Source organism: Phalacrocorax aristotelis, chromosome Z (genome assembly GCF_949628215.1).
Source record: "Phalacrocorax aristotelis chromosome Z, bGulAri2.1, whole genome shotgun sequence".
NCBI lineage: Eukaryota > Metazoa > Chordata > Aves > Suliformes > Phalacrocoracidae > Phalacrocorax > Phalacrocorax aristotelis.
This window is the reverse complement of record NC_134311.1, coordinates 48,031,695-48,057,062: the sequence shown is the minus strand read 5'-3', so window position 1 is coordinate 48,057,062 and position 25,368 is coordinate 48,031,695. Positions and strand designations below refer to the sequence as shown.

General features: G+C 40.1%; 1 protein-coding gene across 1 annotated transcript; it reads left to right on the top strand.

The window, feature by feature from the left end:
- The first annotated feature begins 863 nt into the window (after positions 1–863).
- On the top strand, positions 864–24,285 carry LURAP1L (leucine rich adaptor protein 1 like). Its single transcript, XM_075078620.1, has 2 exons — positions 864–1,387; positions 23,362–24,285. Exons 1-2 carry the CDS (start codon positions 1,178–1,180, stop codon positions 23,734–23,736), a joined length of 585 nt encoding a protein of 194 aa, XP_074934721.1. The 5' UTR covers positions 864–1,177; the 3' UTR covers positions 23,737–24,285.
- The last annotated feature ends 1,083 nt before the right edge of the window (positions 24,286–25,368 follow it).

The window sequence follows — 25,368 nt, the reverse complement described above, 5'->3', positions numbered from 1 at the left end:
CATTTCTGTGGGATATTTGCTTGACTGTACTAAACCCTTGCAAAGTTCTCTGATCAATAACTCTTAGTTTTTAAAGTTCAGATGAAATTACTTCACAGACAGCATCCGGTTTGCTGTAACAATATTTTGTTTTCCCAAGCCCACCACACCACTTTTTGTGATTCTAGTTGCTATAAAGAACCTGGCACTTGAACAGAGTGGTTGTCTTCACCCTCTCAAGCCCTCTGACATGCGTCAGCTGCAGCTCCACGGATGGGCTATTCATACCCCAGCTTTCACACCTAAATGGTTTTTCAGTGCTGTGACAGGTGTATGCAGCAACACCCCAGGCCAAGGAGCAACAGGGCACTTCCAGCACTGCGACCTGCACAGCCAGCACGTGCCTTGCTATCAGTGTCAGCAACTGCTCAGCGAGCAAACTTTGCTTTATAAAGAGAAGGAAGGGGTTACAATAATAATAATGAAGAGGGGAAGCTGGGGAAAGAACCAGCCTGCCTGCCTCAAAACCTGTCTGATGAGTGGGAGTAACATTCACACTATATGTATACTGCTATCCCAGCTGGAAACTGATCTAAAGTCACAGATCTCAGAAGACTATTTTATTTTCGAATCTCTTTTTTTTTCACTTTTTCTTTTCTAACTTTTTGTTTTCCTCTCCTCTCGTCCCTCCCGTTTTCCCGAGGGAACTCGCCGCTCCCGAGCCCTGCCCGGCAGCTCCCGGCTGGGGGGCGCACTCCCCGCCGTGCGGGGGCGCCCCGCCGCTGCGCCGCGCCTCTTTTCCAGGCATTACGGTAGGAGGGCCGCGCCGCGCCTCTTCCACCTGCCTGCGCGCTTTAAAGTTGGGGCCGGGCGGGAGGCGCGATGACTCGGATCCCGGTGCGCGGGCGGCAGCTGCCGGGGCGCATCGCCGTCCCGCGGACGGAGCAGGGCCGGGGCGCGACCCGCTTGGCTTAGGGGGAGTTTTTCTCCGCCTACCTGCTTTTGACGTGCTACCCGGTGGCAAAGGAGGGCCGGGGGCGGTCTGGTTGGCCCAGGAAATACCCATGCCTGCGGCGGGTCACCTGCGCGGCTCGGCCGCCGGCCCCGCCGCCGGTTACCGCGTCTCCGCGCCCCCGCAGCGGCCGGGCGGCCGCGGGTAGTGCCGGCACCGCCGCCGCGGCCCCCTCCGGGGCAAGCCATGGAGCCCGTCGCCCCGCCAGACCTCCGCGACGTCGAGCAAAAGCTGGGGCGCAAAGTGCCCGAGAGCCTGGCGCGGCCGCTGCGCGGGGAGGAGCTCCCGGGACGTCCCGCCGCCGCCGTCCCCGCCGCGGCCCCGGGCCCCCGCCGCCGCCGCGCCGCCGCCCTGGGCAGGCTGGAGACGAAACTTCACCTCCTGAGGCAGGAGATGGTGAGTAGCCGGGCGCCGGCCGAGGGGCCCCGCGGCAGCCCTCGGGACGTTCGCAGCCCTCCCGCACCGCCGCCTCCCTGCCGGCGGCACCGGCACCCCGGGGGTAGCACTCCCCGCGGGGCCGGCCATGGACGGGGGCGGCTTTCCCCCCAGCCCCGCCGTAGGAGGTGGCGCAGTCCGGCCCCGGGAGCAGCCGCCGGGCTGGCAGCTGGGGGGGTGCGAGCTCTGCCGCCGCCGCCGCTGCTGCCGCCCAGGTGAGGAGGACGAGGAGGAGGAGGCCGTTCAACTGAACGGCGTGGGGGGCGTGTAACTTTTCCCGCAGAGCGGCAGTTCGCTGGTGACTCGCTCTTGGCTTCTGTTCCTGTTAGCTCGCTGCAAGTGCTGAAACCTGGTGTATCAATAAACAAATAAGCACACTAATCTCTCTTGCAAATGCATTTTCTGCATCGCACCTGTTTCCTGCTGATGACTAGTACCTGAAGAGACACTGGATGTTTTCGGGCTGAAAACTTGGCCTGTGTTCAGTGACTCAATTTCTGGAAGTTGGTCTTCAGAGACTTACTTAGTTACAAACAGACTGTGCAGAAGATGCACGGTAATTTTTGAACAAACAGCTATTTATAATTTGGCAGAGAGGTTTTTTGCTAGTGGTCTGTGGTGGGACGGTGCTTATTTAGTTCAGAACTTCTAACTTGTTTACTATCTTAGTGCAAGCACTTGTCCGACTTGGTATGTCATCATCTCAATAAATTTATATTTTGATGATGCTGTAAATCTGGTTTCATTTTTCTAAGGCAAACCAAAAAACCTCTCTTTGCAAGCGAGCAAGCAACTAGTGAACACTCAGCAGATATGATTCCGACGATGCAGAGTAATTCAGATGTGCAAGCATAGTTGGCTTCCGTTTTTATTGGTGTACAATTGCTACATGAGGTCCCAAAAGACTCCCTGGTAGCAGTTCTTTCCATAGGTCTTGCCACTAAGTTTATTTGGAAACAGTATGGAATTTGATCTTGTTGGAATGAGGATTTTGCTGACAACGTGTTGAGATGACTTTATACAATTATTTTGGAACTCAGCCGTTTACAGCAAACAAAGCAATCTCATCCTATATGAACAAGTATAATGCCATACCATCGGTCCCTGTGCAACCTTACAAATATATGAGAAGAAGGCAGGTGGGTTTGTAAGAGGTTTTTAAAGAATAAGCTTGTCAGGGGAAAAGCAAAATCAAGAATGGATATGCTGAGAGTTAATAGCCAAGATGATGGGCTTAATCTTGAGAGGTTATTTATACATCACACTTGATATTGTAGGTCTTCATATGGTTTAAGAGATTCTCATAAATCAAGCTATCAATGTATTTTAGTGTAACAATCACTGTGAATTTCAGTTTTAAGAGTTCTATATTATCAGCATATCTCATGTCTATTTTTAATACTTAGCTTTCACAAAGGTGGTAGGTAGAGTGACCTGCAGGTAGCTTATAATATAAAACTGTTGGAGATGTTGGGCAGCAAAGGAAACAAGGTAGCCAGAGTTTTTGGTCTGTCGAGACATGTCATGGCAGTTAGGCCTATTAAGGTGGGGAAAAAACCCAAGTGACTTGCCCCCATCACGTTTTCCTTTTGAGTTGGTCTCTTCTCATACTTTACACTTGCAAGTTACATGTCACAATCTTCAATTTGCCTCTCCTTCCTCCTGCCACCCAGTTTCATCCCTGCCCTCAGCATGTGTTTTAGTCCCAACACCCTTTACCTCTCCTGTTGTCACTTCAGTGACTGACTAGCATATTATTCTTTGCCTTTACTGCAAGGCCTTGAACATGTAGAAAAGTAGTTTATAGCTGCTGCAGTAGTAGACATGCAAAAAGCAGAAAAGGTTAGAGGTTTTTAAAACCCATATATTGTCCATCAATGATCTTTTTGTAGTTGCACTATGACGGCAGCTTCTGCAGCCCACTCACTGAATGTTGGAAAGACACATCTGTGCTTTTTTTGTTTGCTTCCTTCAGACTTGAGACAAACTTTATATAAGCAATTACAAAACAAGGTTTTTCAGGCTCTCCATAAAAAAAAATGGACATTGGTTACTATGCTGACATCTTGATCTTTGATGCTGAGCAGTACTGTCTCCTCATCTTGTAGTCTTGTCTTTGTTAATGAAGACATTTTGGACAGATGTGGCTATTTTCTGGGTTTGGGGTTTTTTTTTTTCGTTCTTTATTTTTTTTAATTTGACGTTATACAGTTCGTGCAATTATGTGGCTCAACATCTGTCCTCTCACACAGCTATTGTTCGTCACAATGACTGTGCCTGTGCTGACAAATTTCAACTAAATCTGACAACCAAATCCATTTAATAGATACTGTCTTAGTACATTTTGACTTATCATTGCATTTAAAACACAGTGATTCCAAAACTCTTGACTGTGCTAAGGATGTGTTTACTACATTTTCTTATTGTGTTCCAGCTTGTAGCTACTATAGAATACCTCTGTGTTCCCCGACATCCTCTTGTTTGGCCCCTGACAGTACAGAACAAGAGAAGCATACCTGAACCTGTTCATAATGCGTGGGAGTAGATAGAAAGCCTTAGCTCAGTGAGTGTATAATCCTTCAGTGGCCAGAGTAAATTCAAACATACAGGAGTGGAAGTAGGTGGAAGTTTCTGTTCATTTAAAACTGGAGGGCCATGTCCTTTCCTGTCAATGCATACTTCGTCCTTCCAAAGAAATTGATCTTCCATCTATCTTTTATAAGAGAAGCCAGTGCTTGTCTTGCTTCAGAACAAAATAGTGGTATCTGTTGGACTGGATACTTCTGAGGAAAAGAGAGATAGTGGCAGCTTTGAAAACTCTCTGTCATCAAGTTGCCATGTGCTTGGGCTGGAAGATCATAAATTAAATGGTAGAAGTGATTTACCTCTCTTGTGTCATCTGCTGCAGGGGAATGTTAAAAGATAAGCTATTATCGTATCAATATTTGACTTAGGCTGGTTTTGACTAAGAGTTAATGCACCTGACAGATTGCTGGGGTGTGTGTGTGGCAACTGGCTAAAGACCTCGAAGCTTGCATCTTGCTTCCTCAGATCCTTTCGCTGTTCCCAGCATATGATTCTTTTGCCCATAAGGCTGCTTTAGCTGGTAGTCACTGGAATCACACACAAAGCACAACTGAGTATCTTTCTTGAAATACGGACCTGCTTGGCCAGGCCTCCTTCCCCTTCTTTACCTTCAGTTTTCACCACCAAGACTGTGATACTGGATCCTGAAATCCTCTGAGGTATAAGGCCATCAGGTAACTGGAGAAGCAAGATGTAATTGCCAGTGTGTAGCAAAACACTGTGCTCTGGTCAGCCTAGGATGTGATGAGTACCTCCAGCTAGCCAATGTGCCCTATATTCAGTGTGAAATTTGTCACAATGTTAATGTTAAACTCTTTCCTCTTGTGGTCTTTCAGGTGGAGTCTTCTGTTGGAGGATTAATAATAACCCTTTATAGCTGCAGCCCTGTTCCTAGTGTATTATGCTCCTGAGGCCACCATTCAATACATGTGACTTCAACAGCTGCACACTGCAGTAAATAATCAGTGAGGTTCATTCTGCAGCCTGAAATGATACTGTTTCAAAAGCCTTATTTCTGCTTCACGAGTTCAGGGGTTACTCAAAAGGAGATTCTCCTTAACACATGGAAAAAAAGAGCGTGGGTTCTTTTTTTTTTTTTTCTTTTGATTTAGAAGTTTTCCAAATCAACTTTTTATTGCCCCTTTGAAAGCTAAATAAGTAAAATATAGTCTCCATTACGTGCAATTAAAAAAAAAACAAAAACCACACCACAAAACAGACGAACAAAAAAAACCCCACAAACCCAAAACGAAAACATGCTTTGCGTAGAAATATTTCAGGTAGGAAAGGTAACCTGTGTCTTGGAAGTCAGGAGTAAATGGCAGTTCTGGGATTTTTAGATGAGATCCCTTCCAGTGAACACTGTTGAGGATCGAATATTGTTAATGAGTCTGAAGGCGAAGCTGTATTCTGAGTGCAGCAGTTTTCAGGGTGAAGGGACAAAGAAATGGAAACAATTCTATTGCCAAGAAGCTGAACCTGTCAGATTTAAGGTGAAGCTATCTGAAATAGAGGCATATTCCTATGCTCTCTCAGTAGTTGAATTTTTCTCCTCCTTTGCTTTCCTGGTTCTAATTTAAAAAGCTAATTAACATGGAGCCCTGACAAAATGAGGCAGAACTAAAAGTGCTTTTTACCAATTGGAATTAAGGCAAATATGATCATTATGATGACAATCCTTGTCTTATTCTTTTATTGTCTTTTTTTTGTTTTGTTTTGTGGGTTTTTTTTCTTGTTGTTTTGGGTTTTTTTAATGTATCCTTAGCATGTAAATGAAGGTTTAGGTTGGAGGGCAGAGCTGCTGTAACTCTATTCTACCAGCTCTTAAGAGTTTGAACAACTTCAGATTTGCTTAGATTTCTTAGATCCACAGTTGTGGGGGGTCTGCATTTATTAGTTTCTTTAAAGGACCTTTTTAAAAAAGTCAACAACTGTGATTTGAAACATCTCTTTAACATATGCTGTAGGTACAGACTGCTACATTCACTGTTTTGTATGATAACATCAATTGACTTAATTGAAGCCAAGATCTGATTTGGTGTGTCTAGTCAGCAGTGCAAAGCTGTGTATCAGATGCTGTTTTTCTATTAGATTAATTGGAATTTTTGCTTAAAAACTTGATTGAAGATAAAATCTTAAATATAAAATTACTAGTGGCTAAGCCTCAAGCCTGTGTAGGAGGGTTTGATTAACGTTGGTTTCTTAGTGAGCAGTTATTCAGTGAATCCCTAAAGTGAGGCTCTTCTTGGAAGAAGGAAGGCATAAAGAAACTTTATTTCCCCAAGTCCTCCTGAAGTTTACTGAAAAAGATGGTAATCTTGGATCTTGCTAACGAGTTCTCTCCTTCAGACCATCAGATTTGCATGATGTGGTAGAGGAGTTTGTAATTTTTACATATAATGCAGATTTGGCACCAGGATACTCTGTCTAAAAGGGATCTGTAGATTGATCCTTAGGGAAACTGATCAAATCTAGCAGGAAAAATTTGCAACTGCATTATAGTACCAGAACTTTGCTGAGTTTTCCATCTTTTCAGACCATCTTTGGAAGGACGAGGTGAGCAAGGTTATTTAAATTAATGCATATTTAAACATATCTTTTCACTGGCAAATCTCACCCGGTGTCAGGCAAAAGGATTTGAATTGTGGAACATCTCTATGCAGTACTCAGTCAGTGCTTATAGCCCTTCTCATTCAGCTGTAGCAGCTGCTGAAGGGTTTAAGTCCCCAGGAAGTACAGATGACTATGTGCTTACATTACTAGCTACTGCTTGACCAAGAGCCTGTGAAACATTGCTGATACATTACCTAGCAGCATCAGTGTGAAATACCTCCGTACAAGTGCTTCTGCCTTATGTATGGACTATCAAAGCAGTTTCAGGCATGCATCATTTGAGGCTTCCCGTTAGACTGCCCATGTACAGATGAAACTATTGCCAGCCCTTATTTCAAAGAATGTGTTACCATTTAATGACGTTTCTTACCTGATTACTTTGTTTCAAGGTTAGAGGAAGTGTTTTGGTTTTGAAGTTGTTTTTTAAAGCCTGCTGACAATTTGTAATGAAAAGACATGAAGACTAAACCCTTTCTGCACAGAGCTCTACAACTGAAGTGACTTATAACAACTTTTAGCACATAGATTATAAACTTTCTGATGAAATCAGAAGAACAGCATGATTTTCATGGAATAGCCTGGACTGGAAGGGACCTCAAAAGATCATCTGGTTCAACTTTTCACAGGAAAGGGAGAAATGGATGACATTATCTAGGACCCCGTCCAATCGCATCATGAAAACCTCCAGTGATGGGGACTCCACCCCGTCCCTGGGGAGTTTGTTCTAGGGATTGATTGTTCTCGCTGTAAAAAATTTATTTCTTATATCAAGATGAAACCTCTCCTTGTACAACTTGTACCTGTTGCCTGTTGTCTTCTCCATGTGGGTCCTTGTGAAGGGAGAGCCACCGTCCTCTTTGTAGCAGCCCTTTAAGTACTGGAATAGTGTGATGAGGTCCCCCCTGAGACTTTTCTTCTCCAGGGAGGAAAGAGGTAACTCCTTCAGTCTTTCCTTATAAGGCAGATTCTCCAGCCCTTTGATCATCATAATTTTGTGTGGATACTTTGCTTTGTGTGCATACTAACAGCTTACAATAATTAAAAAAGTACCTTTTATGTGTGAGCAGGAAAAACTTGAAAAGCACAATACCAAATACATATAATGAGCAGAAGTGATGGCCAACAAGTGCATTTCTACTCTTCAGTACTTTTTTATTTTCCTAACAGTAAACAGCTAAAGAAGAATACATTTTTAAATTCATTTTTTAATGGTTACAAGATCCTTTGTCTGTTCTCTGCCTTCAAGCTCAAAACCTAGTAAGCTTTCCACAGTGAGCATCTTTATTTCCTACATGTTTCATTTCTGTCCATGTCCTGGAAGAAAGGCTGGACAATAGAATCTGGAACAAATGAGGATGAAATTATTGGAGTAAAAAAGCAGAAGAACTGAGCTGTTGAAAAGCAATTGGAATTTAATTAAATTGAGTGCAATTTCTCTCTTGGATTTTTCACCTGCATTTATAATGATGGAAGTTGAGCATCTTACATGTAATCAGTTCCAAAAGGTGGTTCTCAGATTGCTGTTTGTAAAGATGAAGAGTTCTGAACAGAAAATTATTGGCAATCTCATAATAAAAGGGAAACTTTTTTGTCACGAAGGCAGACTTGTAGCCTTTGTTTTCCAGCCCTCACTCTCTTAAGTGGAGCTGCTACTTATAATTATTTACCTATGGTGGTTTACTTTTTGCCTTCATGCGATTTGTTCTCTGTGTTGAATTTTGGCTTCAACCACCCAGTTATCCTTACTGGTATGGAATGGGAGCTGGTGTCTAGCAGGGCAACGGGAGCCTGAGATGGTATCAATATATCATGTAGTTTCTTAATTTGAGAAGTCTGTAACTATTTGGATAGCAATCCTAAGGCCACCTCAAATCAGCAGATCTGTCCCCTACACAGTCTGTAATCTTCTGTATAGATATTTTTAAATTCCTACTGAAACACAGGTAACAGGGGGTGCATGAAACTTTAGCATGGCTTTTGTGAATGAAAGCCTTCTGAACTGGGGTTATGTAGGATAAGCTGTGGTGACTCAGAAATAGCTTGACCAAATATTGCTCTAATATACCTGCAACAAAAAATGGCTTTTTGCAGGCTTGTCAGAAAGCTATTACATTATTTACAATGCTGACTAAACTGTTAATTGCAGCTGTTGAAAGCATATGAAGAAGTAGGCAGGAGAAACCTGAATTTGTGCTGAAATGTGAGGGTGTCCATCAGCACAGCAATTCTGAAGAACAAGATTACCTAGTTTTGGCTGATTAGTTTACTGAATGCTTAGGGGAAAAAAATAAAACAAAACAAAACAAAAAAACCACCCCAAACCCCTGACCCAATTCTGTAATACTTTCATATGTATGGTTTTCTTGTTAGTGAAGTCTGGATGTGTTTTGGAAACTTAAGCTCTTCTGTCTTTCCATCCAGTGGCCTTGTACATACTGCATTGTTTTCAAGCACAGCTTTGAAATATCATCCTTGATTTTGGATAACTTCAGTTAATGCCAAAAGGGAATCATAGTACTAAGAATATGAAACCTGTGAATCTTGGTCTTTTCAGCCACTTAATAAAATACTTTTTTTTGTGGCAGACAGTTCAAGGCCTGGGGAAGGGTTGGAGCGTGAAGTGGATAGGAGTGACTGCTACAGAGTTTGAGGAAGAGGTTGAAATATTTGTTCTGAAATAGATGGCTGCCATAAAAGCCAAGAAGATTACTAATTAAAGTAATGATGTTTCTTTAATGTAGAAGGTAAAACATTCCTGCACATTGTCCTTTGCAGTTAAGGATATGACTGTGAAGGGCTCTTCCTTTATCAGGTGAATGGCTACAAACCAGATCTAGCTGGGAAACCTGTGCCTGCACTCACCATAGTAATGCTGATTAAGAAGTAGTAAGCTTTGTCCTGAGGGTAAGTTGCTTTCTGAGCTTGCTTTTTACTCTGTACCATGAGACACAGAGCTATGTGGGTATACAAATGTTGGTATTTGTAGAGCCAAGTATGATTTTATTTTGTGTCTATAGCAAGCTGTAGCTGTGCGAGGAGTAAAACCTAGAATGACAGAGACAATATTTTTCTCTGTGTCCATTGAAACAGTTGCATTGTAATCCACATGGTATTATTATTTGTTTTCCTGTAGTAGAGAGGTGTCTGGCTAGGATACTTAATTCAGTAATTGTTGAATTCACAGCTATGTAGTGGCTTCTGTCAAAACAAAACATGGCTAAAGGATTGTGTCTGCAACATGTCTAGACTGTGTTTTGTAACATAACCAGTATTGGAGGATGTGATTTGGAGAAAGATTTTAACTATACTTATTGGAAGTATATTGAGCCATCTATGTGCACTTGCAGCCCAGAAGGCCAACTGTATCCTGGGCTGCATCAACAGCAGCGTGGCCAGCAGGTCGAGGGAGGTGATTCTGCCCCTCTACTCCTCTCTGGTAAGACCCCACCTGGAGTGCTGTATCCAGCTCTCAAGCCCTCAGTGCAAGAAGGACGTGGAGCTGTTGGAGTGGGTCTAGAGGAGGGCCACAAAAGTGAGCACCTCTTCTATGAGCACAGCCTGAGAGAGTTGGGGTTGTTCAGCCTGGAGAAGAGAAGGCTGCAGGGAGACCTTATTGCAGCCTTTCAGTACTTAAAGGGGGACTATAGCAAGGATGGGGGCAACCTCTTTAGCAAGGCCTGATGTGACAGGACAAGTGGTAATAGTTTTAAACTAAAGGAGGGTAGATTTAGACTGGTTATAAGAAAAAGATTTTTTACAATGAGGGTGGTGAAACACTGGAACAGGTTGCCCATAGGGGTGGTAGATGCCCCATCCCAATAAATATTCAAGGTCAGGTTGGACAGGGCTCTGAGCAACCTGATCTAGTTGAAGATGTCCCTGCTCACTACAGGGGGGTTTGGACTAGATGACCTCTAAAGTCCCTTCTACCCCAACCCATTCTATGATTCTAAGTAATCTTCCTTCTTTTTCACAGCTTTTAACATGCTTTCTCTTTGTTACCAGTCATTTACAGCTTAGGTGTCAATGGACGTCTTTCCAAGTCTGTCTTTGTCTCTAGTGAGAGCTCGGTTGTGTCCAAAGTGACCAGTGGGCCTGGTAGGTACATCCTAAGACGTTCTCTTCAATGAGTTCTGAAAAGCTGTTCAGCCACGTACCTGAGCAGTTTGCAAGCTTCAAGAGATGCTTGACTGTGTCAGGGAAGTGTTCATGATAAGCATGTGGAAGGAATCCTAGTCTGGAGGGTGACCAAAATAAGTGACCAAAGTACATCCAGAGGGTCTGTAAGCTACCTTGTATGCTTTGAAAGGGATAAATAGCACAGCTTGAGGTTTTTCAAAGCTAGAAGCATACTTGGATGGTCAGTTATTTCAGAAATATCCTGTGCTGTGTTCCAGCAGTGAGTCTCTCTGGCTGCTTACCTGCAGATAAGCATGTGGAATAAAATGTGTCTGAGGATTCCCTCCTTGAATTTGCTCCAAAGGAAGGTTCCCTCTTTCCCTGAGAGGAGATAAGGAGAGGACTCTAGAGAATATAAGTATTATGTCAGGTTTTAAAGTTAGCTACTCTGTTTTGTCAGAATATGCAATATCTCCTAGAGCTTCCATAAACATGGAGAAGAGCAATACTGGCACAGCTATGCAACCCTGCTCTCAGCAATCTAATCCATCTCCCTCCCCACCAACCTGGCATTTCTTAAGACTTAGGTTTTGTCAAGCGAATGGTATGGCACATCTGTTAATTAACAAGAAACACAAACTAGCTAAGCTGCTAGGAGAAGTTATCTGAATGTTTCATTTGCTGTGCTGTAAAATAAACTCCTCACACTACTGTATGGCCCTGGTGGGTGCTGTGCCAGGTGAGTTGAAAGCATTTTAGGGCCTGTAAAGCAATGTTAAATTGCTATTTAACTACTGGGAGTTTCAGGCTTTATAAACACTTTACTGACTTACTTTGTAATTTTGTTTGCTGTTGTTAGATACCAGCTGCATTCATGACTAAAACGCTTCCAGAAGGAGAGTAATTTTACTGCATTGCTGCTTTGGCCATGAAACCCACTTCCCTCTAGACACAGAAGGAAGCAGGCATCCAAGAATTATAATGTAACAGATGTGTTGAGTGTTTCCAAGCTCCCACGTTTTCACCCCAAGGTAGAAACAAGGTAGAACAGCTCTGTTGCTTTGCATTTTTCTGAGTATATTTTTCTGTCTTCCTACAGAATTTCTGCTGGTTTAAGGAAATGTTCTATTTGAAGTGGTTGCACTGCTTTTTGTAACTCAGGTATGTGCTTATGTGACATAGCAAACTTTGGACACAACTTTATTAATAGAGTGTTTGCTGAAAAGATTTTTTTTTTTTTTAAATTTACAAAGCTTCAGATTCTGACCTTGACCCTTCCAATAATTATAAATGAGTAGGAAAAACAGTCCTGACAGCAAGGAAGAAACTGTGAAGCATTTCTAAGTAAGCAGAAAGAGGATCTGCATTGGTTTGCCACATCTTCAGAAAACCAGTGAAGTGAATATTTAACGTCCTTCCTGGGATGAGACTAACATGTAAGTTTGGAAGGGTGCCTGGAGAATACCTGTTCCAACCACATTGCAAGTCTGAATTTGTACTTTAGGTTTGGCTGCTAATACAGACCATTTTCTGTGTTGGGCAAAGCCAGATGATGTGTGTTGAGAATAAAGTACACGATGATAAAAGAATGGCAATGCAGTGTTTTTATGTAGTTTGGTACTGAAGAATCTTTTCCTTGAGCAGGAAGGTTTTCTGAACAACAGAATTTGGATGGGTGAGCGCAAAAACATGACAACTTTGAGAAGTCATTCAAGCATTGCAAACTCCAACTTTAGGCTATTGTTCTAGTCTTCTCAAAACTATACAGTAGTGAGAAGAGCAAACATGAAGCCAGAGCGATAATTTTTAGAGGACACTTCCTGATCTGTGACTGCAAATGCATTTGCCTTCACAGGGCCACTTCAACGAGTGTAACTGTTAACGGGCTACCCATATGTCACGGGAGAATTGTGCCGTACACTGAAATATTTTAGTCTCAAGTGGTGGCCTGTGGCAGGTTCCTAGAGTTACAAGGTTTGTAGGAAAAAGCTGTAAATCTTGCAACAATAGAGGAGAAAACCTCTTTGCAAGAGACGAGCAGTACTACTAGCATGCCAAAGCAACAGTAATTTTCTTCAACTTCAAATGCCCATGGAATTTGTATACTCCTTCGTTAGCACCTGGCACTGCTGTAACTGGAGCAATGAAGTGCAGGCACAGTTGCTGTTTTCCCCATGGGTAGATGAGGTATTTCACAATGACCATCAATTCATATAGCTGGTTATGCTTTCACCAGTGCAGAGTAGCAGTACTCCCATTTCAGAACAAAAAGAAATGCAACCTAAACAACAATATGATGTTTAATCTTCTGTCATTTCTCTCCTTAGTTTTTATTAATTTGTCCTCTGTTGAAGTTCAATGGCAAAATTACTTCAGAAGAGCCCTAACCAGCCCCTTTGAAATACAATCGTACTTCTCTAGTCCAACCCTATTATGTTCCAGGTTTCCTTGTCTCATTCTGTCATCTCCCAGGTTACTCTTAATTATTGGCAAAGGCCATATTTGTTTTTTCCCAGCCATCTGCTGCAAGTCTTGCATCTTATTTCTGCTCCCTAACTAGCTTAGTAGCTAATATTTCCTCAGTAGGAGAAATTGGAAATGTAACCAATGACCTTGATGCCTTCCAACTCTACTCATACCTCTGGTAGCTCCATTGATAGTTATGATTAATATTCTTTGCTTGAACTAGGATCAAGCCACACTGCCCCAGTAGTCTGCTATGTAGAGATCTTTGCTAAGAGCAGGTTTAGGTATTAAAAGACCAATATCACATGAGCTGTAGTGGCATAGGAGAAGCTGAGGTCTGCACCACATGCTCTGGATGATGGTTATTGGTCAGAGCAGGGATGAAATAATATCAAAAGACTTGTACCTAGTGTTTCTGTCCTGAAGGTTATAGTTCATGACTGTTTACTGCTGCTACCATCTCAGAGATGTCCTTGGCTAGAAGTAGAGGATTTCTGATTTTAGTATATGCTTTCACTTTATTACCTGGATAAGCATGTCTTGTGACCTCCAGAATGTATTACTGCAGCGTGTTCTCTGGGAGCAAAAGGGGCTTTTGGCTTTTTTAGCTAAAATGGATCAAAAGCTGCAACTAGTATAGCCTGCAGCAGCCTGCTTGGCTAGTTGTGTTGGCCAAATTCAACATTTCAGCTTGCTAAAAATGGTACTAGCCTATTGTTTGCTTCTAAGTTTTCAACCTGGAGATCCCAGGTGCAGGTTGGCTACTAGCTGTTTGATACTTTCTTAGTGGGTGAGAAAGAATGAAAACAGTTAACTGTGTATAGATATCTGGAAGTTTGGAAGGGTGTTTTTCCCTGAAAGACTCAAAATAGGCAACTTTGCTTCATTTTATCTGAAAGATCTCAAATTTGTTAATACATTCAGAGGGGCACAAAGCCTCTGTAGGCACTGTATTTTAGCAGGATAACGATTACAACAATGGGGAGATTTAGATGAAGTTTTTTATTTAAAAGAAAAAATAAAACTGAATCTGAAAGGCAGGCAACTTCAAATAATGCACAGATTAAACTTAAGGAAAAAAAAACCCAAGGCTTATTTGATAAGATGTTGACTCATTTTTATTCAATAAATTTGAAAAGATTTAGCACTGAAACATCATGTTCACAAAATTTTCATTGGGAAAAAAACAGTGATCAGTATATCACTTTTGGACTCTATTAAAGCAGTTCTAAGAGGACATATGATCACTTATAATTACAAGTCTGTCTTGAAGTTCCTTTTTATTCTTATTCAGATAAACCTTCAGTAAATAGGACAGGAGTTTGCTGTTAGGAAAGATTTGGTTATAAGATTAAAAATATGCTTTTAAGAGGACCTACCCCATCTCCAGGGCCACAAAATTATTACAAACAGAATTCCATTTTGAATTCTGGGGAGATTCAGACAAAGATTTGAATTTTTTTAATCTTATATGTCTCTCCAGTGGTGTTGCGAAAGCAGACTTGAATTTCAGGAAAGTTTGGATTTGTCTCCAGTAGTAACATTGTCATGTCTTAGTTCTGGCTTAATAAAACAAGTTGGGTTTTTTTGTTGATTTTTTTTTTCCTTTAGAAAATAACAATAAGGTGAGGATCACTGTTGTCTTGGCAAAAGCAACATTTTTAAAATCCAGGTATTCCTGTAAGCAAAACCCATGATCTTCTTTCACTTTTTAGTTCTATGTTTTGAACATACTTACACAGTGCCAGTATTAAGACTAATTAATTTTAAAGAGATGAGAACATCTGGAGTGCACATTAACCAAGCCTAATTCAGAATGAACAGATAATTTATCCTTTTTATTTTTTTTTGCACTGTATTTTTAAGAGCATGGTCAAGACAAGCATAAATAAGGCAGAGTAAAATCCAACTAAAAAGTAATCTAGATATGCTATTGGGCCGCAGTCCTGTCTCATGTTGCTGGGGAGAACACATACAGTCCTATGTTGTGGCTGGTGACCAGTACACTTTATAACGATGCTGTGGTCGTTCATCTGCTGTAACACTTTCTGACACCTACAGTTAATTGTTACTGCTGCATATTGACCAGAATGTTTGCAGTGGTATTATCTTGTCTGTCAACATACATGGGTCCATAGTATGGATTTTTCTGGACATTTTCACCTCTGTCATAGTAGATACATTTCTAAGGTCAGATGCTGCTTTTATGACAGCAGTATGGGATATTGGGAAACATTCAGTAAAAACTTCCTGTAGTATTAGAAGTGGTTTTTTTCTCTTCTCAAATCCCTACATTTCCTCACTGCTCCCTTTCAAGTTCATTCAACTAAGCTTTACAGTAACCAGGACCTTCCTTTTATATTCGTTCGTCCTTCTAAGGCTGGATGTTTCTGTCTCTGGATTCTGTGGTGCTTCTGTATTTAAAGGGCTGATTTAGCATTAATTTTATTCAGGCAGGAGATGATAAAATAGGGACTCAATAACTTTTTTTTCTTTGATTTATAGCATGCTTCTCTGTACTAATCATTGTCTTATCTACTTAGTAGTTATTTCAATTGTAAAATTCACAGTAAAATAAAAAGATGGCCAAAAATCTAAAACAAACAAAACAAACATTTTCCCCCTAAGAATGTTGTGTTACACTTAAGCATACAAGATATCTCAAATAGTAAAAAAAAAATGTATCTTACTGAGTGAATGATTCATCCAAATCATTGAGATTTTACTAGGTGTTCATGCAAAGGGCAGGCTGCCCACAAATACTCCACAGGAAAGGAACGTGCGCATTTCAGGGATGTGGAAAAAGGCCTTGTGATCAACTTTTTTATTACACAGATAAAGTCATTAAACAATTGCACAACTTGGTGGTATATATTTTCCTGTCAAGTCTGAAGGGGATCAATTAGTATGTATAAAATTAACATATTAAAATAGGGTGTGTAAGAGAAATGTAAATCACCACTACCGTAATTTCCTATATCAGATGATAACCATACTAGCATAATATTTTGTTCATGTATTTGCAAGAAATGTCCTTGAAACATGTTCATTAAATTATTTACATTCTTTGCATACTGAGCTAACTTGCTCCCTCAAGAAGTTGCTCTGCCTCCTGATTATTCTGGTGGTGGCTCCAATCTGACCTGCCCACTTCCTTGCTTTAGCTAACAAGTGTTTGGTAAGATCTGCTTACAGAAGAAGAATCCTATTCTGGCTGATGTCAAATCACACTGTCTCACTTTCTCCTTCATAATTAAAAAAACACTGTTCCCAAAGCTATGCTATGTTGCTGCCAAATTTTACAGAAGGACCTATAGAAATATTTATTGTAAGCATTTGGTGCAGGATTGCAATGGAACTGCAGCAGGTTGAAACAAGATCATGACTAGGCTAGAGCTTGTTTTTAAACTAGGAAGGTCAAGGACGAAGACAGAAACTGAGGACTTAACGTCTGCTCACTTTCTGAACAGCTGGGACTTCAGTGATTGTAATGAATGCTGCCTTAAAAATCTACTATAAGCATTTTAACAATTTTGGAATCGTCAAGAGAAACGAGTCTAAATCTCTTTTGCAAAAGAAGGCAAAAAGTGATCAAGACTGCTTCTGTAATGTGCCTCAATATTTTTATTGTGGCTCATTGTGGAAGTGCAGCTGAGAAGGGTCAGTGTAACTTAACTTAATTTGCAGAAGTAAACTACATCAGCAAACTGCAGCTACAAATCAAGAGTGGGTCACATAGATTTAGCTTTTGTATATGTAGCTTTTGTATGTGCTGAAGATGACCGCAAGCCTAAAAAACATGAGGAAAGAAATGGAAAAATGTTCCAGCAATACATTATAATACAAGTCCATGCTGAAAGAAACCAGATGTGCAAAACACTATTGATTTCCATATATCACTGTTGACTGAAATTTAATTTACCTAAATTTACTTAAGTCAATGTGAGGTAAATAAGTCAGACACACATGGCATAATGATGAACATCTGAGCACCTACCTCAGCTCACTGACAGTCTTATCTCTTGCAGACTTTGGTCACCATCTCCATTTTTTATGTATGTGAAGAAATTGAAGAAGTGAGAGAGCTTGCATACAGTGTCGGGTTGTTTGGGTTAGTTTGAATTATTGTAGCTGAATTAATCCAAGCTAGTTGATTTTGTAGTGTAGTGGATGTGGAGCATTCCCACAAGCAGTTATAGTTACATCTGTGTGTAGATGATCCCTTCCAGCTAAGGATAGTAAACCTGTGTTCTTGTGTTCTGTCACATAAAAGCTTTCCAGCATTTTGATAGATGATGCTGAAGAATTCATTCAGATCCAGAAGTCAGTCTAGGCATTTTGCTTTTTCGCCTTGATCCTGAAGTACCGTTGCCCAAAGTGGCCTACTTATGTGAAGAAACCATTGCAAACATCATGAATCAGTGGGACAGTTTTGAAGAGGGCAAGGCATTTAAAGTCATGTGCATGCATATGTACTAATTAAAGTAGGACAGAGCTCATATACAGCCTATTAATCATCCTTTGTGTTGAAGGAGTGGACATTTGTCCCTTATCTGTCATTTGTGTTTTTATTTTAGACATGTTAAATTGAGAAAAAAAAAGGCATTTCTTTTACTCGCTGGCATTGAGAAGCTATTCTAATATAATTCTGAGCTTGCGAACCTTCAAGTGGCATGCATCATGCTTTGTGGTGGTTGCTTAATAAACAACACTTCTGTGTGTGACCACACTCATCCCTGTTGTAAATGCATTAGCTCAGTGACTCCAATTAAATAATGCTTGCATTGTCATAGCCTGAATCTTGGACTATGAATAGGTTGGTTATGGTCTTTTAGCTTGTTATGTATATTCTTACACAGAATTGGTTGATGAGGTTTTGTGGATGAGTTTTATATCCTTTTATATCTGCTTACTAATTTGTATGTTCATAAGACTCAAATAATTCAACATTGCTAACCAATGTTTATTTTATTTTTCACACTCACCTTTCTCCTTGGGAATTAATTTTGTTAGTTACTTTAAAAATTGTTATTCAGTGTTTGTAATAGCAAAAGTAACACCAGGAGAAAGTGGAATAAGGTTAGCTTTTATGAAGAAAGAGACTTCTCAGAATTCCAGACAAATTATTTCGACATTGATTGTTAGATTTCTTAAAATTCTTGTTGTTGCTTCTCAAAAAATTTAATGGCATTCATTTTTCCATGGATAGCTGGGTAACCATAAAGCCGTTTATCCTGAACGGCACAGGAAATAGAAAAAATGGAATGGGGAAGTGGAAGGCTCTGACACACCCTAGAAAAAGGAAAACAGCAGTAGCATTAATACTCCTAAACCGTAGTGTCATAAACTCCTGTTTGGCATGGAAGGGTTCTACTGGTTTGAAATTCTGTTTGTAAAAAGGGCAGTAAAATTGGTTATGGCAGTGTTTAACAGCAGATGGAATTGGCCCAGTGCCCTTTTCATCTACCCTCCTCACGGGCTAATTCTTTTCTGCAAGACTACTCATGCACTGAATGTCTGAGCAGCTTTCAGTGGGGCACCATATTTTGCTACTGTTTCCATCCACTTCCATTTGTTGTGGAATATTTGTCCAAAATTATAACACAGAAATTTAGAAACACATATTCCATAGTAGCCAACCCTAGATCAGCGAGTCCTGCTCGAGATCCTGTGCAGAGCAGAGCTTCTGAGCTGTGTGACTTAAATAGCTCCCTGAATCCATTAGCCTGTAAGTTTAAGATTTGTGTCTTGTAGTGACTTATTTCACTGTGTTCTGGCTAAAAGATTTGTCTTAAAGGAAATACCTTGTTTCTTTGAAAACTTTGTTCAAGCTCACTCATTTCCTTTCCTTTCACTAGTGGGCTCTTTACAGCACACAACATAAAGGTGTTGAGATAAAAATGAAACTAAAAATAAACTTAGGAGTATATTTTCTTCAGACCACATTTTGCGGTTACCAATAATATCCCTGCAGACTTCCTGTAGTTAAAAGAAGAAACAGCAGCAGCATGTAACCCCAGGAATCTTAAAGAAGGTAATATGTAGAAAGAAATTAGACTTGCAGAAAGCTTTGACAGATTAAAAGGATATATTGAACAGAGTTTTTAGCTTTGTCATTTTTGGAGGGGAAGGGGACCCACTATGTTTGGAGTCCATTGGAAGCTATGTCTGTAGAACATGCAGCAGGAAAACACAAGTCCATTCTGTCCATAGTCCAAATGCAAGTGCAACTTTTATCCAAAAGCAAAGTGACCAGGCTTGGGACAGCTAATGCACTTTTTTGGGTGACTGCCAGGAAGCAATAATTGTCTTTGTTAACAACCCTGGTCATTAAGAATTTTATTCTAAAACCAATAACCTAGTCAAGTCCTTTTTTGAAAACACTGTACATCTAAAAATAACATGAATATTTGTATATGTGTATACATATATGTACACATATGTCCATATGTTTGTGTATACGTAAATTCTCTTGAATAAATTATGAAAACGTTGCATATGTTGTTATTGAAGACTGTAAGCAAGTCTAGTTGTGTAAGGATGAAATATGTTGTTAGAACAACCAGTATGAGAGGGAGGGAGGCACAGACAGGTGCTTAGGCCAGTTATCCCTTACAGACTGGAGACCTGTTTGTGTCTGAATGCTAATCTGTTCTGTCCACCTATGATACCAGACTGCATTACTTGAAAGATGCTCACTGTCACACTAATTTCATTATTTTCTCTTGCCATGACTAGTCATCTGATTTTAAACATTTATAATCCTCCTGGGCATCTGCGTTTTTGTGATCATACAAATTAAGCAAAAAGATATAAAAGCTAGCCTGTAACCAGAATTTCTTTTTTGGTCTCTTGTCACAATTTATTTCCTGAACACCACAAGCTTGTGCTGAGGACTGATACATACTCACACACACCTTCCCTATGGTGGTGCTGTGCTATACCTTTAACTCAAAGAGCAGCTGAAGAAAGTGTTCTGAAATATCTATCTTAGCTATGATACACTCTGTTAAGATTATTTCTGACATGCACCTGTTACTGTGCATAAAGGATGGAGCTGTCAAACACAATGAGATTTTATTGTGTTTAGTCCCTCTGGTTGAACCATCGTGGAACTGACTTCTTTACTCCAACAGTTACATGAGTTGCAGCTACACAAGTGAGTATGAAATAATGTCATTGTGTCTCAGCTAAAGCAGATAGAGGCAAGAAGTGTCATAGTCACATTTTTGTGTTATCAAGCATATGATGAAGTAAACCATATTAAAGAAAGATGACACTTGGTGGACTACTTTTTAATGTTTGCTTTAAGAAAAGCACACTCTTGATATGGGAGCCTTGGGGTGACATGGTAGCTTGGAGGAGCAGGTCTCAAGTGCACAGGAATGCAAAGAATCACTCCCATAAGTCTGTTTCACAGAAATGCTGAAGCTCTGGGTGTATTTAGAGAAAAAAAATATTTCCTGTGAACTGAATCTGAAATATATGAGATGTCTACTTTATCTAAAAGTGACTGTTTCATTAGAGGCATATTGGTGCTAGCTCTGTTAAACATTTCCTTAATCAGCCTTTTGGGAAATTTGCTGTCTCCAAACTTGCTTATATTCAGCAAGTTGCTCAATTCTGTAGTTGCATTTGAGAAGTTGGGTAATTTGCTGCTTTCATGACAGCCTAGTTGCTGAGCAAATGGTTTATGTTGATTTATGGGTAAGAGTAGAGGAACTGGCTTGAGCAGGAGGGCTAAGAAATGGTCAATCTATTTTCAGAACCTCACATCTGAAGCAATGATAGATGGGTTTGAACTATTGTTCAAACTGTGAATGGTAAAGCTATTTTGCTCAGTATCAGGTTAGCTATGTTAAATCCTGTGATATTGGATTGAGAATAATTCAGAAGTCGTTCTGATGGCTGGTTAAGGAGTCTGGGGATGCATTTGAGAGTTTCATAGACAGCACGTTTCTAGCAAAGCTTGAACTATCTTTGTGTAGGGTTGACCCTGGCCAGTAACTAAGCACCCGCCAGCTGCTCACTCGTTTCCCTTTCCCCCTCCATTAGGATGGGGGAGAGAACTGGAAAAACAAAAGTGAGGGAAACTCATGATTTGTAGTAGGGACAGTTTAGTAAGCAAAGGAAAAAAAAAAAAAAAAAACACAAGTGATGCAAAGTCAGTCACTCACTGTCTGCTACCAGTAGACTGATGCTCAGCCAGTCCCCAAGCAACAGCTACACTGAGAAGACCAAACCCATGGGTTTTATTGTTGAGCATGTTGTTCTATGGCAGGGAGTATCCCTTTGGTCAGTTCTGGTTAACTGTCCCAGCTCTGTTCTCTCCAAACATCTTTCCCAGCCCCAGCCTACTTGCTGAGGATGCAGAGTGAAAACAGAAAAGGCCTTTATGTTGTGCAGTCACTGTTCAGCAACAGCTGAAACACTGGTATGCTATCAACACTGTTGTAGTCACAGATGCAGAACACAGCACCATTCTGGCTGCTGTGGAGCATCCCAGCCAAAGCCAGTACGATCTTCTGCAGTATCTAACAGAATAAAAATAAATTAAAGTAACTGATTGAACAGCTGTACCAGGTCAGTGTAATTTAGGGTATTGAGAAGATGGTATTTGAGTATGGAAAGGATCATGTCCAGATTGTACTCTTGGAAAAACAAGATACTGTCTTTGCATCCTGAGAATACCGATTCTATTCCAGTCTGTTGTGGATGAACGATATAGGTGCCATATTTCTGTATAACAACTGTGGACTTGGAGAATAGCATAAAATGTCTGTTTTCTGCCATAATATATCTTACGTGTTTTCTTGCTTATTTCTCGAGTGAGTGGAGACATTCAAGTTTTCTATATGCTGTATTGTCTTTTTTGAATTAATGATCTGAAAGTTAAGCTGTTAGTGCCCTGTGGAAGAAAAGCATATATGTGTATATATCAGACACATATATTTGTAGAGAAGTACATTCAAATTATATACCAGGGAAAGTATCTTCCAAATGCATGTATTAAAGCAGTCACGTATCTGCATGTAGTATGCTCGATTAGTACTGTTAAAGTATGTAAGAACGTGATAAAATATGACACAAATTACATGCCAGACATGGTATTTCTATGAATTAATCTGAAATGACTGGCATCTTTTTTCCAGTGGTTTTAAGGATGCATGCCCTGTGTTGGCACTATGGCAGAAGTTCATTTGGGCAGAGGTCTTACTCTGGAAGTAATGAGACTGGAAGTGTGTTTGTTGTGTTTTCAAACATTTAGTTGTGCTGAGGTGCTGTTGGAAAGGGCTGGACAGTTGATTAGGTCACTAATTAGCATTATCTTCCCACAGTATGGATGGAAGTGGCTTCTGGCCCACCACACTTGACATTATAGTCAAACCCAGAATCATCTTCAGTTTGTCAGACTACCTTTTGAGTATTTTTACTTGTTTTGTGGGACAAATAGGAGGTCACACAGATCTTTTTTGCCAACACTTGTGATATTTCAGTTTAAAAGAAAGAAGCAGCAAATAAAACCCTTACCTTTATGTGTCATCTCATGGTAAATTTGAAATTTACAGTTTCTATAAGTTCAGTATTTCAACTCTCAGACATCTGTACAGCAGCTTGCAACATAAACTCAGATATAGTGTGAATAAAAGTTAAAAGTCCACATGCCTTTTTCCAAATGATCCCTGTCTGAAAATTCTTCAAGTTACCTAAATAGCCATAATAAAGACAATTTGAGGTGAATGCATAGCTGCCTGGATCTGTTAAGTAGCTTAGAGTAATTGGAAATGGAAATGGGTTTGTGTCTTGCTTTTCTGAATAATGAAAAGCTATCCCCAAGGGTTTTCATAGCAGCTGTGCTTCTCATCTAAATAGCATTGTACTCCTGTGTATGCAAGTCTTGTCATTGACTAGCACTCCTGTTAATGGACTGCTTATGTAGCTTGATCAGGTTCCCACTTGAACTTCACTGGAAGTATTAGTATAGCAATATTTGGGTTTTTTAACTAATTATTTAAATAGGTTTGTCCTAGATGTGAAAGGTGGAATTTTTTTTGTGTAGTTTTTTTAACCCATTCATCACCTCCAGCCTGCTTTCTAGAGTTTGGTCTTGAAGAAAATGAGTAATTTTTCTAATCACTTTTGCCTTGTAGGTTACTCTCCGAGCCACTGATGTGAAGCTTATGCGCCAGCTACTCATCATCAATGAAAGTATTGAATCAATCAAGTGGATGATTGAAGAGAAGGGCATTGCCAGCAGAGGTAGCAGTTTGAGTGGCAGCCTGTGCAGCTTGCTGGAAAGTCAGGAGACATCCCTCCATGGCAGCTGTAACAGTTTACAAGACTGTAGTGATGGACTGGATGGAATATCGGTGGGGAGTTATTTGGACACCTTAGTGGATGATGTCCCTGGCCACCAAACTCCTTCAGATATGGACCAGTTCAGTGATTCTTCTATTATGGATGACTCACAGCCTCTGCATAAACATCCCAAAATTGATTCTGATGAGTACTACTGTTTTGGTTAATAAAAAAAAGTTCCAGTGGGACACAAATGCACTTGTACTTATCCTTTTTCTTTGCTGCTATGTTATTTCATGTGCAAACCCGCCAAACTTCTCTTGAAAGGAAAACATAATATGATACTTTGATTCCACTTCATAACTCTTCTGTTGCTTCTAATCCATTTTCTCCGTGGTGGGTTGGGCTTTCCTCCTCCTCACCTTTTCTTTTTCTTAATTTATTGTTGTAATTTTTCTTTTTTTTTTGTTTTTTTTTTTTCTCAATGCTGTATTTACAGGCCTTTAAAAGTGGTGAAGGAAAAGCTTTATCTTTAAAATGAGACATCAGGGAATGAGAGAAACAATTTTGTACTTGTTAGCAATAAAATATCTTCTGATAAATATATGTTGTGATAAATTTTCTTGACTACCAAGTCTGGCCTTTCCAAAGACATTGTTCTTATTGAGCCTTAAATCTGAAACTTTAAAATACCTCTACAAAATAATTTTCCTCTTGTAAGCAATGATATTTGATTCTGTTAAGCTGTCTCCACTTGGAATATAAAGTAAACTAAACTTTTCTGTGTGGGATTTCTTTCTTCTTGAATGTTTTCATCCTTCTTGTCTAATTATTATTTTAAATTCTGGGCTTCATTGGTGTCTTGCAGTGATGCATCTAAATACTGGAAGGTCTGCGTAAGACTATATTTCGTTTTTGTGCTTCATACCTTTAATTTTCATTGAACCTGCTGTTGTGTAAGCACAGTCTGTATCTGTAAAAAAAAGAAGAAGGCATCCCACATTAAAAATACCCAATTATAGTAGTTTGGATACGGAGCCTAAAATTCTCAGCAGAGTTATTTTAAAATTGTAATTAAAGTCCTGACAATTTTTACTCTGAAATTTTGAGGGATTTAGTGGGCACTGGTAAAACATTTTACAGGAGACAACATGCTAGAAGACATGTCCTGATTTGCTTTTGTATTCTCACCCTCATCCTTAACAAGTATACTTCATTTTTACCAAATATTATTACTAAGAGAAAGTGTTGCCCTGCTGTCTTTTTGTTTCCTGTTTTAAAAATAAGAGTTTGCTTTAACCTTTTCATGCCTACTGGTACAGCTGAGAGCTATGGCTAATCATTTATATTAGAAGCACCTGAGAAGAAAACCAGAAACAAACTGTGTGGAAAGTCTGTCTTTGAGGCTCCCCTAGCCCATGCTTTTGTCCAGAAAATTAGGAAACAGTTTCGTCTTGTAATTTCTTCAAAATCATAAAGAAATGAGATTTTATCCTTCTACAGTAAAGAAAAAATAAGAATGAAAGAAATAGAATCCAACTGGACATTTTAACAGATTAATGAACATCTATTTCTAGTTTACAGACAGTGAAAGAGATGTTGATGCTTACACATCATCTAAAAGTGTCCTTTCTTGCCATGTCTGAATTCCCACTGCCAGTAAAGCGTGAAATACCGTCACCAAAGAAACTAATCTTTGCCAAGTGTAACACAGGCTCCCTATTTAAAGTATCTTTTACACATTCTGAAGGAATAAAGCTAGTATATGCAGCAGTCAGCGTATGTTGGTTTGGTTCATTTTGAGACAAAGTCATAGTCCAATAAGTTTCTGCTCTTCCAAGCCATGTTTCCATGGACCT